This window comes from Rosa chinensis, chromosome 7, assembly GCF_002994745.2.
Source record: "Rosa chinensis cultivar Old Blush chromosome 7, RchiOBHm-V2, whole genome shotgun sequence".
Classification (NCBI taxonomy): domain Eukaryota; kingdom Viridiplantae; phylum Streptophyta; class Magnoliopsida; order Rosales; family Rosaceae; genus Rosa; species Rosa chinensis.
This window is the reverse complement of record NC_037094.1, coordinates 53,333,819-53,350,591: the sequence shown is the minus strand read 5'-3', so window position 1 is coordinate 53,350,591 and position 16,773 is coordinate 53,333,819. Positions and strand designations below refer to the sequence as shown.

The 16,773-nt window shown below is 37.1% G+C and overlaps 2 protein-coding genes across 26 annotated transcripts; one reads left to right on the top strand and one right to left on the bottom strand.

The window, feature by feature from the left end:
• Nucleotides 1–900: 900 nt before the first annotated feature.
• Nucleotides 901–11,021, bottom strand: LOC112175981 (disease resistance protein RGA2). Of its 25 annotated transcripts, XM_040510257.1 has the most exons (13): nucleotides 7,573–11,021; nucleotides 7,326–7,478; nucleotides 7,128–7,203; nucleotides 6,845–6,998; nucleotides 5,888–6,062; nucleotides 5,253–5,396; nucleotides 5,120–5,144; nucleotides 5,002–5,023; nucleotides 4,251–4,360; nucleotides 3,869–3,939; nucleotides 3,495–3,654; nucleotides 2,754–2,854; nucleotides 2,073–2,339 (listed from the first exon to the last, which is right to left on the bottom strand). In XM_040510257.1, exon 1 carries the CDS (start codon nucleotides 10,923–10,925, stop codon nucleotides 7,947–7,949), a length of 2,979 nt encoding a protein of 992 aa, XP_040366191.1. In that variant the 5' UTR covers nucleotides 10,926–11,021; the 3' UTR covers nucleotides 2,073–2,339; nucleotides 2,754–2,854; nucleotides 3,495–3,654; nucleotides 3,869–3,939; nucleotides 4,251–4,360; nucleotides 5,002–5,023; nucleotides 5,120–5,144; nucleotides 5,253–5,396; nucleotides 5,888–6,062; nucleotides 6,845–6,998; nucleotides 7,128–7,203; nucleotides 7,326–7,478; nucleotides 7,573–7,946. The 25 variants fall into 25 exon arrangements, with proteins under 25 accessions (XP_040366172.1, XP_040366191.1, XP_040366186.1 ...); XM_040510252.1 differs by having other exon boundaries at nucleotides 5,120–5,396; XM_040510253.1 differs by lacking the exon at nucleotides 5,120–5,144 and having other exon boundaries at nucleotides 4,251–4,371; nucleotides 5,221–5,396.
• A 2,281-nt stretch (nucleotides 11,022–13,302) lies between these two features.
• LOC112178162 lies at nucleotides 13,303–15,659 on the top strand. Its single transcript, XM_040511501.1, has 3 exons — nucleotides 13,303–14,993; nucleotides 15,297–15,523; nucleotides 15,631–15,659. Exons 1-3 carry the CDS (start codon nucleotides 13,303–13,305, stop codon nucleotides 15,657–15,659), a joined length of 1,947 nt encoding a protein of 648 aa, XP_040367435.1.
• Nucleotides 15,660–16,773: the final 1,114 nt, after the last annotated feature.

Sequence of the window (16,773 nt, the reverse complement as noted above, 5' to 3'; positions counted from 1 at the left end):
ATTGGAAATTTAATATATAAATTTTAAAGAGAGATCCAAATATAAATATGGTAGATCTGAATAGAATCACCCTATTCTATATTCAGAGAAAGAAAAAAAAAACCTACTATTTTTTAAGTCAACCAATTTTCATTAATCTCACAATATCACTTTCTCGCAGGTATGTTGCTAGTATAAAATAAAACCCACAGACTTCAGATTTCATTGGTGAATGTACAAACTGGTTGCATAACCCTCCTCTATTAATATATCTTGTGAAGGGCTGTTCTTGTATTGAAGGTTGAGTCTATAATCTATACATCCGATTACAACTACAATATCAGTTTTATCCAATTTGAAGAAAGAACGTCATTATACCTGTTTTCGAGAATATACTATAAGACTCTAGTGTATATATACTCTTAAACTCTTGAAATAGATTTCCATATACAAATTATTAAGTCCATTTGATTATCAAATTAATATATCAAGACTTGGGTCAACTATTATAGGGACTAGGAAGGAGTCTCCCGCGCTACGGCGCTAGCCTCCGTCACTTGTTTCTTCTCTGCTCCTCAAGCACAGCTTGGATGACTTTGAGCTTGCTGCTGAAGCTTTTAACGTCTTTCTCAACATTCAACCAAGGTCCATATTAGAATTTTCCACATTACCATTTCACCGCTTCATTTGTTTGTTTATAATTTTATATACTACTAAAGCCAATTGCTTAAGCAGGGAGATGATTGCATCAGCCATTTTTGGCTTCAGAACTTGGTTATGATTGAAAGAGAAGAAGAACAGTGATGAATATGAGCTAACATATAACCATGTGAAACTTATGTAACTATCATCCCATTCCTATTAACCCATATTTTTGAAAACAAGCATATTGTTTACGGTCGATTTGAATGATTTGATTTAAAACAACGTAACTTTAACAACTGAAAATAACTAACTAAATACAATGAGTTTGAGATGGATTTGAAATACATATATGCAAGGAATCATGTTTTTTTAAGCTAAATAGGTCTCACAATGTGCACTTCAAGGATTGCCAATTTTGTTCAACAGAGCATTATGAATATTCCTTTTTAATAATTGCAAGCATGAAGAAACTAGAACCACGGGATTTGAAAAGCAGCACTCTTTACCGAAAGATAGAAAGCTTTTGTCTGATGGGTCATATGTACTGTTCTTCTCTGCACTATTTACAGCTGCCCCATTATCAACAGTGAACCTTAGAGCCCAAACATGTGCAACTGTCGGAAATATCTCCACGTTCCTATCAAAATATCAAGTATCAAACTATCAACCCATAATTTAGACAACACGCGGACGACGGCAAATTAACATTTGGTAGAATATGGCAAATTAACATTTGGTAAAATGCAAGGAATCATTTGAATTTCATTGTTAAAAGAGTAGACAAGTAATTAAATCTCGAGTATAGCGGCAAAGAATTGCTAATTTTGTGTATTAGAAGACATGATGTTGTTTGATCTGTTCAAACATGGGTTTATTTATCTCATTGCGTTTTATTTGTTCAAATGTAGGTTCATTTAAGTGTTAATCATCTCCCACATAAAACGGTGTCTAAGTTTTATGATTTCCAATCCGATGTGTTTTGGTAATCTCAAATGCCTCAGTTATTTGGTAGTCGTTGCCAAATTAGTATTGTGATTTTGAAGTAGGGAAAAACTAGATCCTCACAACATAGAAGCCCCACTTTTATGATAGCATGGTTCTGATGACTGATGAAGTGAAGCTCTAGACTAGAAGGCTATAAGCTGATAGCACTAAAATCTTTAGACTCATGTCCACATAAACCTTCCTCTATAAAACCAAAAGATTTCAAAACTCAAGTAAACAGACGGTCTTAATATCTAATCTAACTGGATGAAACTAAGTATCATTTGACCATGAGTCTTCAGCATCTTAGTCATAACCAAGTGTGTCATGAGAGGAGGCATTCATAAGGGGTTACATATCCGGTTACTTGAGATGTTAAAATAAGAACACTGTTAGGCATCATTTGGAAGATATTCATATAAGACTGTAGCTAACTCTTTCCTACAATTAAAATAAACTGACCATTCGAATGCAGATTATCAAATATTATACTTAATATATCAAGACTTCGAACTGGATCAGACTTCCAGGAACTTTCAACCATTTAAGAATCCATATTGTTCTAATCAGAAACAGTCTGAGAAGGAGGTAATTACTTTACATGCTAAGCAAACCACTGCAACATGTCATTATGAGCTTCCTCGGCACTCTTTGCAGCTGCTTCATCATCAACGTCGTACCTCATAGCCCAATCATGTGCAACTTTTGGAAATATCTTCACATAGCTTGACCTATAGTTAAGAGAATAAAATTGGTCAAGGGAGTTAAACCAAAATGCAAAACACTAGGTAGGTTGCAAATGAATGTACTAAATTAAATACATTGGAGAGAGATTGAAATACTATATGCAATAGTGCAAGATATGATCTAAAATTCACTCTTTTCTTCTTCCTGATTTTTTTCCTTCTACTTCAAATCTTGATATATGGTTTATGATAATGCTATTTTTTATGGCTTATATGATATTGTTCTCAAACTAATTTATTATATAATGTAAAAAAAGTCCCTAGATATGGAATTACTACTTCCAAATAGTCCCTGTTCTTAGACTAAATGCATATCAATCAATGTAGGCTGAGCAGCTTCAAGATTTCAACAAGAACAAATTCCTCATTAAAAAAGGGGGAAAAAAAAAACCTCTGCACCTGATTTTTAGCATTTAATGTCTCCTCAAATTATTTCACGAGTTCTGGTGGAGAGTAGCTGTGAATCTCAGGTCCTAGTACGGCAACCCGAGATTTAACCCCTGTTGATCAATTAAAGCGTTTACCATTTAGTGTGGCAAAACTGTGAGAATAATAATGTCATTATTGCAATAACAGTGACCTGTAAAGGTAGGTCAGTTTTCTCAACAAATGATAGCGAAAACAATTGTCAAGCAATATAGGATGCACTGTAAACATAGCATTCTCAAGACCTCAACCAAACCATCGAACGAAACAGTCAAGTGACTGACTATAACATGAATGGTGCCTGTTGATCCTTGATTCCATAACAGACTACAACATCTCCAGCTTCTATTAGACTGACTGTTATCTTGGTCAGTATTATCTAACCCCTATTTTGATAATATGACTCATGACCATGGATCAAATTCTTATTTTAGGTATGACAAGCCAAGCGCTGGAACTTACTTGAGTATGATCCAACTTCATATCATGCTCGTCATTCCAACCGACTTGGTCAAGTACTATTATACATCCATTACATATGACTTGCTATTTTATTCACTAGTGCTTATGACAGACACTGCTGTGACCTGGTTTTGTAATGTCTTAATTTCTGCGCAAGTTCAATGAATTGATCTATATAAATATGATCCTGCTGTTCAGACTTATCTAACATTTTGTACAGTTCTTTCTTAAGCTTGCTCCAACACACACTACCTGAAGTGCAGACGTGACATGATGCAACTATAATACCGCCTTCAAAACATTCACGAAGTGGAACCCATACCCTCAATATCATCCACAGAAATAAATGAAGGATGTGACAGCACAGCAGCTTGAATGGACTCAGACTTAGCAAGTTCAGTCACAACCTTGGCTGAGAAAGACATAGAGTTTCTAGTTTAGTCAGCTGCTATATTTGAAGTTTCCTCATTTCTGTGGCTGAATAATTAATATAGGGGGAACTAAAAGTGGAACTAAGTTCTGGGTGACAATAGGATACAGTGGAAATGATGACTAAAAAACTGAAAGTTAACAAAACAGAGGAAAGGGAGAAGAAAATCTGTACAAAAAGAAACAGAAGCCTGCACCTCCAATTGCAGAAAAAACCTTTGCCTATCAGAGCGTCAATCACTAATTTTGCATCTTCAAATCCCTTATCCTGGTCAATGCTTAGCACGCTTCAGACATTAAACTTTAACAAATAATCTATAACGAAAACATGCAACAGTATATGTGCATAAGTTTGCAAGATTAGGGCCACCAACTTCTATAAGGGCCAAAATGTTTTCATATTTGCTAGAATACATGCTAGGTGTAAATGAAAAACAAGAAAACCAAGCAGCAGGATACAAATAAATTTTCATGCAGCCCAAAAATGTAAAAATCTGATTCACAACTCAATATTACAGCTGAGCTAAGTTAATTAAAAACAAAAAAATCCAGGAATCTATCAGAAGAGCAAGAACGAACCATTCCATGATCTTTTTACCAGATTGCCAGAGGCCTGTTGTCATACAGAAATGGATCTACATAGAAGAAGTCTGGAACTACAACACTCAATCCAGAAGTTACAACTTTTTCTGCAAGATTCCTTGAAGTGGAAATGCATTAGTTCTCAGGAACAGTAATCAAACTTCAACACAAAGATGACTAGATTTCAACATTACAAACTAGTGCTTCAATCATAAACACTAGAAGGGCAGTGCACCGCAATTAGAAGTTTCCTTAACTGATATAATTTCATCGTCCATGAATTTGCACAAGATTTCTTCCATGCACAGTTGCACTTAATATCTCCTTTTCATAGTTCAGTTTTTCCAACGGAAAAAAACTGAAGTCTGGAGGTTTTGTACCTTAAAGATGAGTTATTTGCTAAGAGGAAGGAGCTTGTTTGTAAGTTATGTAATTTTGTTAAAAAATTAACACCATAAATTTCCAGGACAAGCTACATGTAAATGCCACTTCCACTTTATCATGCTTCAATAATTGAAATCCAAAATAACTACAGATATTGTAATTAATACTGATTTCTGCATCCCCTAGTTCTAATAAGTTCGGATCCCGGATCAGAGTATTCATTTTCATGCCTACAACAGAACATAATTCTATAACAACCCCTGTACTTGTCACAATGTACTGAGAGTCTGAGACATCAAGTTCTCTCAAAAACATGAAGTACAGCTCAAGTTATAGCAGAATCCATGTAGATACAGCTTAATACCTCAAGTTGGGAGCTCGATATCCTGCAGGGCAAGTCAAATAGGTATATTATAAGTTCATCATGATATAATATTTTATTCTCCTCTTCTCTCCATCAATATACAAATACAAGGACTTACATTCTACTTCCTTCCTAAAACATCACTGAAACATAAAACAGAAAATAGCTATATAAAAATTTGAGCCAAAGAGAAGAAATTTTGAAGATCTAGGCAAGTACCAAAAACATCAGAAATAAGAAGAATAGCACACTTGGAATTAGGAGACCCTGTGACATAGACATTAAGGCCTCCAAATTTTTAAGCAGTCTGAACCACAGCTTGTGTTGATAACTGGTGGATTAGAACAGCACTGAGGGCATGATTCCACAGCCTGTGATACAGGATGCTGATTCCTCTGCAAATTTTTTTCATAATTTGACACAATATAATTTTATTTGAAGGCTTAGTGATTGCATTGGAAAAAAAAAATAATAATAATAAAGAGAAAAGTGGCTGTGATCCATCCAGCAGGCCAGCACTGACTGAACTTGTCAATGCTTAAATTACAAAAAAAAAAAAAAAAAAAAAAAAAGAATGCTCAAATTTAAGCATTTTCTATTCATCCAATGGTTGATGCTCAGCTTATTGGCCAAGTTAGTTTGACCAAGTCCATAATTTTTCATTGATAATATTATATATACTTTCTTTTATAGTTTCTACAGTAAACTATTTCACAAATCAGATTCAGTTTTTCTTCCTTGACATGTTTCTTATATCTTTCTGAAGAAGATTTTCATTGAATAAGATCGGGAAAATTACTGAGACAGGCATAAAAATGAACAGGTCATCAACCAACTCAAACACCTTATAATTGACACATCCATTTATATGTAAACTACTTCTTACCTATGATGCCCAATGTGATACAGAAGTAGAGGTTTCCCTGAAAGCAAGCTGTGACTTTAAGAATAGATCAGACGATGTATTCCAAAGTTCCTTTGCAAGTTTAGCATCATAGGAAAGCATAGAAGAGCTGACAGTCTGGCCCTTTCCACCAAAAAAAGTAAACTCCAGATGTTTCCTAAAATTAACCGAGAGTGGATCAGTTTCTCAAAAAAAAAAAATAAATAAATAAATAAATAAAAATCAGACAGTGGATCAGAAGAGGAACCTTTAGATGATTTGAATTGTGAGATTTCACTATAATCCTCAATTTCAAGAGTGAGGGAAGAAGGAAAGATGCAGAACATTTAGTTCAAGACACATTGGGTTGTACTTCCTTCATTCCCAATGAATTTGTTAAGCACAATGCTGAGGGACACCCAATGGATTTCTAGTTATATGCAGTGATATGCACTTTACTGCAGTTAATATTAATATTCTTCCTTATAAGAAACAGCAAAATATTAAACCAAGATGGTTTGGAGACTGATTTATGCCATAATGCACATTTAGAAACCTGATGAATAAATGTATCAATTGTCCAGTAACCTAATACAACATTACAGCCTTACTTAAAAGCCCATTCCTACCAACAAATACACTGAGGCATTGCAAATAGCAATGCTCGATAAGGAGATTTTCAATCTCCAAAATTCTTTTATGAGAAATAATCAGTCTTCACAGTTATGCCCCTTTTCCAGATGAACTACTAAACATAATGTTCCATATCATTGCAAACGACAAGACACATTAGCATCAGAATAAGAACATTGGCTATAACCTATAAACTGTTAAGGGTATAGTTAATGAGATTCTTTGGCATAGAACTTCTTATTAAGTTTGGGACAGACAGGATAAACCATAACAGGCATTCACAACACATAAACAAGCTGCATAAGTGTAGAATTAGTATAAACTTACCGGTGGAGCAAGTGCGGAGTCAAGAATGGAGCTAATTCCAACTTCAGGTGACTGCAAGAGGCACAGACGTCTCAAAACTTTGAAAGCCAAACTGCATAGGCATGGAGGAACTTCTCGCATGATGTTGCTTTCAACAACACCAGGATCCACAGTACTTCAAAACCAAACAAAACCGTATTTAACATGACATTTTGTACATAGCATCTAATGCATGATCCTAGAAAAGAATTCTGCACAACTCTTCCCAGAAAGGAAAATGGTAAAAAAGCTTGTATACACATACATTACGGAGACATGACGAGATATGTCCATCAAGCCAAGTTGGTGATGAAGCTCATAAGAGAAGAGCAGTAGGAACACTGTCAAAAAATGGAGCATGTTGAACATGGAATAGCAAAAGGACATTTTCAAAAATAATGACATCAAACAAGGCTACATTCCTTAAAGCAGAAGACAGATAAAAGATAAATAAAGTCATTACTGATCATAGCCTTCGGCGGTGAATGTAGACGATGTAGCAAATATTCCAGCATTGTTAATTAGGAGTCGGATATTGAAGAGTGCATTTGTGAGTCGGAAATTTGAAAGCCGAGGAGATTTGGTACCTTTTCTAACAAGTGAGATGAGCGTCCAACTGCATACAGGATTTGATTATGAGCTATACACATGCATCTTGATTTGTATAAATTACGAAAGAAGTGATTAAATCGAAAACTATGATTAATTACCAAGAACCACAAAGAAGGCGTGAGCGAGGTGATGATCGGGAAGGAGGAGTAATCGAGGCGAAAAGGAGGTTCCAGTAAGAGATGAGAAGACTGAGAGTCCATAGTAGCAGGCCCATTCTCCAGAATTGCATGGACATTACAAAATGCAATGCCTCCTTCATCCTCGTGTAAATTTGTTGAATTAAAACTGAGACGGAGCGTGTACGAGTGGTGATAGGAGAGTTCCCTCTGCTCGAGTTTTAGTACTCGAATGGTCATCGTATTGCTGCCACCTCATCAACGTCAATCCAAATGCTGAATTCCTCTATTGGTGAAAAGAAAATGAATTTGGGCAACATTTCAGAATGAATTTGGGAGAAGAATAAAAAATTCACTTAGAACACAACATAAGTTCGCTTCCATCCAGATTGGATTGTGAGGTTTGGGATGTGAGAAATGTTGTGCCACTCCTTCCCCACGCCTTTTTCGTATTCTCCTTCCAGAATTGGACAACCCTTAATCTCCAAAGTACGCAGTTCTGGTATCTTGTAGAGGAACTTTGGCAGTGCTTTTAGCTTTGGGCACCACTTAATTCGCAACTCAGAAAGGCGTGGCATTATTGTGATTTCAGAAAGAAGGGCCCACTCTTCCCAGTTCTTCATTCCAAAAAAAGTGAGTTTTTTCAATTTGGGGAATAGAATTCCTGAGACTTCTTCTTCTTCTTCTTCTTCTTCTATTCCCAGAAATTCAACTCTCACTTTTTTCACTTTCTTCATCTCCCATATATCCAGAATTTCAAGCGATGGCAATTTTCCAAGAGGAGGCAAAACTTCACAAAATTCCCAATAACTGAGATAAAGTTTTCTCAAATTGTGTAGAGACTTGATCCAATAGAGAGACTCGGTGGTGCCATGGCAACACCGAATGGTTAAAGATTCCAAATTTTGATGTGGTTGCAATGCTTTCACTATTTCTGAATCACCTTTTCTCTGCTCTCCAAGTGCAAACTGGAAACCTACTCCCAAATGAGAGAGGTGCTCCTTATTCCCCAACAGTGCTTTCTCAATCTCACTCGCATCATCTTTCCCCAACCCTCGTATGTCAAGGCTCCCCTGAAGCTGGTCCATGACTCCGAGATTTCCTAATTTCAATGCTTCATCATCACCCTCACACACTTTAAACCAGTCTAGTACTTGCAGACTTTTCAAACTCCCAATCCCTTTCGGTAAGTACCTTAGGTTACCACAACCCCCAACATATAGATGCTTCAAGTTAATCAACTTTCCCATTGCCTTTGGTAGTTTCCAAAGACACGTGTACACAAGGACCAGAGTTTGTAGATTGTATAATTCACACATAGCATCCGGTAATTCTTTCAAATTCCAATTATGAGACAAATCCATATATCTCAAATGAATCAATTCACCAATCTCTTTTGGAACTTCATTGAGCATGCTACCGGATATCTTGTTACCGCTCAAATTCAATGTCCTAAGGCATTTCATTTGTATAATTGAACCGCGGCTTATGGTTGTAATGCTTGAATGAAGGAGTATAAGGCTACGCATATTTTTACACCCGTAACACAAAGTAGGAAGTGGACCTTCGGGTACACTTATTAAGGTCAAATGACGAATCTTATCACTCGATAGCTCTATTCTTTGATTAATACCCTCAATCGCTTCTATAATAATGCATTCATTTTTACTAAGAAACAGCACAAAATCATGCACAATATCATGCATTTTGCACTCTATAATATTTCCCATCTCATCTTTTTCAAAATCTTGAAAGAAAGACCGCATTGCTAGACTCTCAAAATAATATTGACCTATTCTTCTTTTTTCTTTTTTTCCCTTTGAATTAAGATAATCTTGTGACATCCAAAGTTCAATCAAATTATCTTTTTTGAAGTCATAATCTTTGGGAAATATTGCACAATACAGAAGACATCTTTTGACTGCAGGGGCCAAATCATAATAACTAAGTAATAGTGGTCGGAAAACTTGTTCCTCAACTTCTTCTAATTCCCATATCTTACTATTCAGAACATTCTGCCATTCCTCTCTTGTTTTCTTATGCAACACTACACTGCCCAAAGTCTTTGCAGCAAGAGGCAAACCTTTACACTTTTTCACAATTTCCTCACCAATAGCTCCAAACCCGTTAGCCTCATCTTCTTCCTTATCCAAAAATGCAAAGCTATTGAACAATGCGAGACAATCCTTATCGCTCAACTTGTCCAAATGGATTGTGCTTTTGGTTGCTCTCATCATTTTAGCAACCCCTTCTTTTCGCGTGGTCACCAGTATTGTACTGCCCTTAGCACAACTTTGCATTATAATTGGTAGTTTCAAATTTTCCCACTTTTTATGGTCTTCCGTCCACACATCATCTAGTACAAGAAGAAACTTCTCATCCTCCACACGTCTCTTGATAGATTGCAATAAAATTTCCAACTCATTTGAACCGCTTTGGGTTCTATCTAGATTTTCAATGATCGCTTTCGCAATCTTAACCTCATCAAAAGGGTCTGAGACACAAACCCATACTTTCTTGTTGAAATGGGCTGTAACCTTTTCATTGTTATAGGCCAGTTGGGCAAGAGTAGTTTTCCCCATCCCTCCCATCCCTACAATAGGGATGACAAGGAACCTCCCCCCATCTTGATTACTCTCTCTCAACAACTTGCTCAACAAATACTCTTTTTCTTCTTCTCGGCCAAATATCGCAGATACATCGACCAAAGATGAAGTCTGTCGTTGAATAAACCGCTCATGATGGTCACCTATTGTGGATTGATGAAAGCCATACATTTCTCTTTCAGCAGCAATCAAAGTTAACTTCTCATTCAGTTCCTTTATCCTTCTAGCTATGTTATGATGATGAATGACCTTATTGACTTGACCAAAACAAAAGCAACCGGAGGACATGGGGAAACGTACCTTCTTCTTGGTAACAAGAGCATTATCTCCTTCCACCTCTTGCTTCTCCTCCGCTTGTTGTCTGAGAAGTTCAATGTTCCACTCATCTAGCACGTCGTCCATCTCGTACGACACATCTTTGAGCTTCTGCAACCAGTCGCCCACGCTGGCCTCTGTCACTTGTTTCTTCTCGGCATCCTCAAGTACAGCCTGGATAGCTTTGAGCTTGCTGCTGAAACTTTTAACATCTTTGTCAGCATTCAAAACCAGTTTCACCGCTTCATTTGTGTGTTGATATACTGCTGAAACCAATTGCTCCAGAAGCACAGAGATGAGTGCCTCAGCCATTTTTCGTGTTAGAACTTGATTATATTTGTAAGAGAAAAAGAAGAGATGATCGAATATGAAATTGTTGGATGAGTGTGCTCTGGCCTCTCTTCTACTAAGCATATAGTGTCGAAACTAGATAAAGCTAGGGACTACTGGAGCCAATGAGCGTGCCTCAATTATTTGTTTAACATTTCCTCTTTAATAATTGCAAGCCTTTGTGAATTATTTAATTAATTCTCACCGTCGTATGTATTATTCTATGACAATTATGTAGTGGGTCGCAAGTCTCCAAATGAGGGTGGTTGGGTCAAAAGATGCTGTCCAACAACTACAAACAGTCTCATAGTGCGTCTCTTGCTGGCAGAGGACGCGGGATCCAGCCCACTTGCTGCCAGAGGAGATGGTATTTTCTTTGCAACGTTAATAAGATATCGTTAATTTTGTCTGTAACCATACTTAACTTCAGGAGTCTCGGTCTAGCTACCCTAACTTTGTTTTTTGTCTGAGAGTATACCCAACTCCAATGTGCTCCAATGTGGGTGTGAGAATTTTAAACATAAAAATATTGGAAAAATAATTTATTATCCAGACTCCGAGTCTCCTCATTATTATTCATTAATAATAATAAAAAATAAATAAATAAATAAAAAGAAGGTTACACACAACTTAACTAAATGGTATAATAAGGTTGGTTGAGTTATTTAGAATGAACTCGCATGTTTAGAGTTTGAGTCCCTACTCCTATTAATTTATGGTTAATAAATTTTAGAGGCCTTCAGATTAGTATACTTACAGCGGGAGATTAGTCTGATTTTATTAAAATATTCTTGTGAATCTCGATCCGAATACTAACTTAATGCGTGTGTTACTAACACGCTAACGTAATTGAGGTGGATTGCCACGTTACTCTCAATAAAAAAATAAAAAAAACAAAGGCATAGCCCGGGCTGGATACGGCTCAGAAACCGAGCCTTTCTGCCTCAACCAAAGCCGAGCCGAGACTTCTCGCTTTGCTCAAATCTCCTACCGTAACCGGACTGAGCTTTCCGATTACGAATGCTCGGTATACCGAGATAAACGGTCGGTATCGGAGAATCCCGAATGCCGAAATTTGGAGGCGCGGCGATGTTTAAATTGCATATTCACGTCATACTCATCAAGACTAACAAAACCAGCTTTTCCCAATCAACCAAAGTACCAAACTAAATGACAGATCTGGAAACAGACCCAACAGAAATGAGACAAACCCAATTCAGATTTTGAATTTCTGATCAAGCAAACAAAACCCATATCTAATTCAAGACCCAGAATTCTTTACCTTCAGAGTCAAATTCCCTCCCTTTGAATCTGAGCAAGAACGCTTATTTTCAGATATTGACGAACACCCGATTAGAAAAAAAAAACAGACAGAGCCAAACACAGAGAGAAATAGATACGGGTCGATCTGGGAAGTAATGTTTTATGTTTGAAAGCTAAAAGAGATGAGGAAGAGAGAGAGAGAACTAGAAGTAATAAAAGAGAAGAAGGTCATCGAAGTCTGCAGAACAGCAGAAGCATGTATAATTGTATATTTAAAGTCGTAACATCATACTGTGTAAGTACATTGGCCTATTACCATTCAACATATGATTTCCCACTACGACGAGGAAACCGGAGCTTCAAGGAAGCAAAGAGAAAGATCACAAGATCGGTTCTTGAAGACAAGATCAAGTCAAATCGAGTCACTGATCTTGAGTTTAATGTGTATTCATTCCATATTGGTTGGTATAAATCTAAATTGATATGCATATCGGTTGTATTAAGTCAATAATCCCTTATGCATTAAAATGGTTTTTAACATGCATATCAATTTGAGACCTTGTTAGGAAAGTATCGATTGCACATTCAAAAACTGTTTTAAATCTTTCTATATTTATCTTAATCAATTATCAAGAAAAGATTTGATTGAGGGGGAGTTTTTCTCCCTTATAAAAAGGTTTCAAAACTAAAGTTTTGAGTAGGGGTTTTTGACGGCTGAAACTGGTTTCTCTTTGAACTTCTTGTTTTGTTCAAATCGTTTTCGAAAAACCCTCTTTAATTGTTTCATGTATTACTTTGCATAATCTTTTACATTCACTCTCAAGATCAGTGATTCAATTGAGTGAAAGGAAGGCTGAAGATTGATTGCCTGGAATGTTGAATCTAGAGTTAGAATGGTTGTAAAACAAGTTAGCATTTGTTGCTAAGAAAAGGTGTTTGTTGTGAACAACACTACTTGTATTCTGTAAACTCTAGTGTTTAATATTGGATTGATTTTTCGTGTTGGCTACGTTAAAAGCCACGCAGTGAAGTTTCCTCAGTGGAGAGGTTTACACTGCGTTAGCAAATCTTCGTGTCATGTATCATACTTTCTTTGATTAAACTCTTGAGAAAAAGTATTTTATCAACACTGGTTCCATCTAGTATTTTCAATTGGCATCAGAGCGGGTTCTAGAACCTTCTAGAGATCCCAGGAAAGATGGAACATTCACGTGATAGGGCTACTGGGGGATCTATAAATAGTCCTCCCTGGTTCGAAGGTGGATGTGAAAAATACACTCAATGGAAGATTTACATGAAATCATACCTCTATGCTCAAGATGAACACGTGTGGAACATCGTAGAAAATGGCTGGAGTGTACCTATGACAAAAGCAAAAGAAGAAGGCGCTTCCACTACCACTCCCAAACCAAGGAAGGACTGGACTGAGGAAGAAGTTCGTAACTTGCAAGCAGATTTCAAAGCGAAGAACAGCATCTTCACAGCCCTATCGGAGCGGGAAAAACTGAGGATAAGTCATTGTGAGACTGCCAAGCAGGCATGGGATCTCCTACAGATTACATACGAAGGAAATAAAAAGGTACGTGCACAGAAACTGCAAGCACTGATTTTTGAATTCGAAACCATGACTATGGCAGATGATGAAACCGTGGATGACTTCCATGGTAGAATTCTTAAAATCTCCGGTCAGTGTCGCAGTCTAGGAGCACCTTTTGATGAAGATAAAATAGTCAAAAAGATACTCAGGGCTCTGCCGGAAAAATTTCACTCAAAGGTTACGAGCATAGAGGACTCTTTTGATATAGATGATTATCCACTTGATGAGCTCATCGGAAATTTGAAAACCTATGAGATGAGGTTAAAACCTGAGAAGAAAAACAAGGGCGTAGCCTTCAAAGCAGTGAAAGAAATTGAAGAGGAAGAAGGATCACTAGATCTTGCTCTACTGACGAAGGAATTCAAAAAATTTCTCAAAAGCAAGAACTCCTCTAAAAACACGAATGCTCCCAGAAGGAATAACTATATTGGCAGTGGTAACAACAGTGACTACAATAGTAAGAATGGAAGAGGAAACTTCAAAGGAAATCACTCAGGGAAACCAAAATGCTATGAATGTGGTGGTTTCGGTCACATTTCTACTGACTGTGGAAATAGGAAGCTTGGAAACAGCAACAACAAGTCACTCCTTTCAACTTGGAGTGATGATGAATCTCAAGAAATTGAAAATGTGGCTCTTGTCTCATCATTGTTGCCCGATTCTGAAAGTGATGAGTATTTCTCTGATGATGATGAAACAAATGTTCGCTGCAAACAACTCTACAAAGCTTCAAAGGCCACTCTGATTAGAAACTTGAGCTTGGAAAAAGAAGTAGATTTCCTGAGGACTGAAAAAGAAAAGGTGGAGAAACTATTCGAATCCTCACAATCTGCATGGAAACTGGAGAAAAGCAAACTCGTGAGTGAATCGGCAGATCTACAAGGTGACCAAAAGATACTGACGTGGAAGACTGAAAAGAATGAGTATCTCAACAAGATCAAACTTCTAGAACTGGATGTTAAAGGACAAAGAGCCCTGAACTTGGAACTGTTAGCGAAAAATGAGTCTCTACAACATGAGTTAAAATTAACTCAAGAAAGATTCATGAAGTTTGATATCAGCTCCACTTCCATGTCCAAGTTACTTGGATCAGGAAAAGCTCCTCATGATACATGTGGGCTAGGATACACTGGAGAAGATTCCAAAAGCACCAAATTCGTACGTGCCTCAAAACCATCTGTAGAGCAGATAGATGTCTCCCTTGATGATCATGTCAAAAGTGTAAGGGAAGGTAATTCAAACCAACATCATCAGGTAAAACTTGACCAAGAATCCCCCACTGGTCAACACAGGTACGCAAACCCTAGAACCTTTGTTCCTACTTGTCATCACTGTGGTAAGATTGGCCATATCAGACCTAGATGTAATGAACGGTTTTTAAACTTACAATTTTCTCAAGAAAAATGTACTGTTGAAACCTTACAGGTTGAGCTTAAAGAACAAAAGGAACTCATTAACAAATTAACTGAAATTGTTTCTCAAAAGAATCCTCAAACTGAAAGAAGAAAAGATGTCTGGACCCGAAAAATTAAAAGCAAAAATCATTGGTCCCCTGTTGGTGAAACTGATGATACATGTCTTTTTGTTTGTGCTAGCAAAATTCATCAACGCTCTCACATTGAGGCAACTTGTTTGGTAGCTTTAACTGCATTTGCTGACAAACGACGAGATTTTTGGTATGTTGACAGTGGTTGTTCTAGACACATGACTGGAGACAAAACCTGGTTTACTTCATTTGAGGATGAAAATACCTCTGGATCAGTCACGTTTGGAGATGGGAGGAAAGCTAACATTCTAGCTCGAGGTACAGTAAACACTCCAGGTATACCTAACCTTAAAAATGTGTTATTTGTTGAAGGATTAACTGCAAATCTGATTAGCGTCAGCCATTTGGCTGATGACTATGAAGATGTGTGGTTTAACAAACAGAGATGTTTGGTCCTAAATCAGAAAGGTGAAGGTATCATGGGAGGTATGAGATCTGTTGATAACTGTTATCATATTCAAGCAAATGAATCTTCTAGTTTGCAGTCCTGTTTGTCTGTTAAATCCACAGAGGAAACCTTTGAACTTTGGCACAGAAAGATGGGACATATCAACTATCAGGACTTGCTGAAATTATCTTCCAAACAATGTGTCCGAGGCTTGCCAAATTTAAAAGGTAAAACTGACAAGATGTGTGGAGACTGCAAGGTTGGAAAGCAAACTAAGGCACCTCACAGAATGGTAAATTCTGCGACAACCTCACAAGTATTGGAACTATTACACATGGATCTCATGGGACCAGCTCAATCTGAAAGTCTTGGAGGTAAGAGCTACATACTAGTAGTTGTAGATGATTTCTCAAGATACACCTGGGTAAACTTCTTGAAAGACAAAACTGAAACGTTTGAGTCCTTTAAGAACTTGAGTCAAAAATTAATCATTGAGAAACAATCATCTAATAACTGTTTAGTGAGAATAAGATCAGATAATGGAACTGAATTTAAAAATGCCTCTTTTTCTAACTACTGTCATGAGCTTGGTGTGTCACATGAGTTCTCAGCTCCAATAACCCCTCAACAAAATGGGATAGTGGAAAGGAAAAATAGGGTACTGCTAGACATGGCTCGAGTATTACTACACGCTGCAGGTTTAAGCAAAAACTTTTGGGCTGAGGCGATCAGCACTGCTTGCTACACAATAAATAGAGTATTCCTTAGACCAGGAAATGATCAAACTGCTTACGAGCTGTGGAAAGGTAAGAAGCCAAATGTTAAACACTTTCATGTTTTTGGCAGTCCTTGTTACATTCTACGAGATAGAGAACACCTTGGTAAGTTTGATGCTAGAAGTGATGATGGTGTGTTCTTGGGGTATTCTCTGAACAGCAGAGCATATAGGGTTTACAATAAAAGAACTCGTGTTGTTATGGAATCCATTAATGTTTCTATTGATGATCAATGTGTGAAACAGGAAGTAACATTTGCAGATACCTCACCCTTCTCGGTCACACCTTCACAGAATACTGAAACATCATCTGAGGAAGAGGAAGAGGAAATCCATGACAACATTTTTGAACCAGCTCCCACC

Coding starts and splice junctions, on each gene's coding strand:
- LOC112178162 (XM_040511501.1), top strand. CDS start 13,303: ATGGAACATTCACGTGATAGGGCTACTGGGGGATCTATAAATAGTCCT. Junction 14,994..15,296: donor TCCCCCACTGGTCAACACAG/GTACGCAAACCC, acceptor TGTTTGTGCTAG/CAAAATTCATCAACGCTCTC. Junction 15,524..15,630: donor AGGTACAGTAAACACTCCAG/GTATACCTAACC, acceptor TTTAACAAACAG/AGATGTTTGGTCCTAAATCA.
- LOC112175981 (XM_040510238.1), bottom strand. CDS start 10,925: ATGCTTAGTAGAAGAGAGGCCAGAGCACACTCATCCAACAATTTCATA.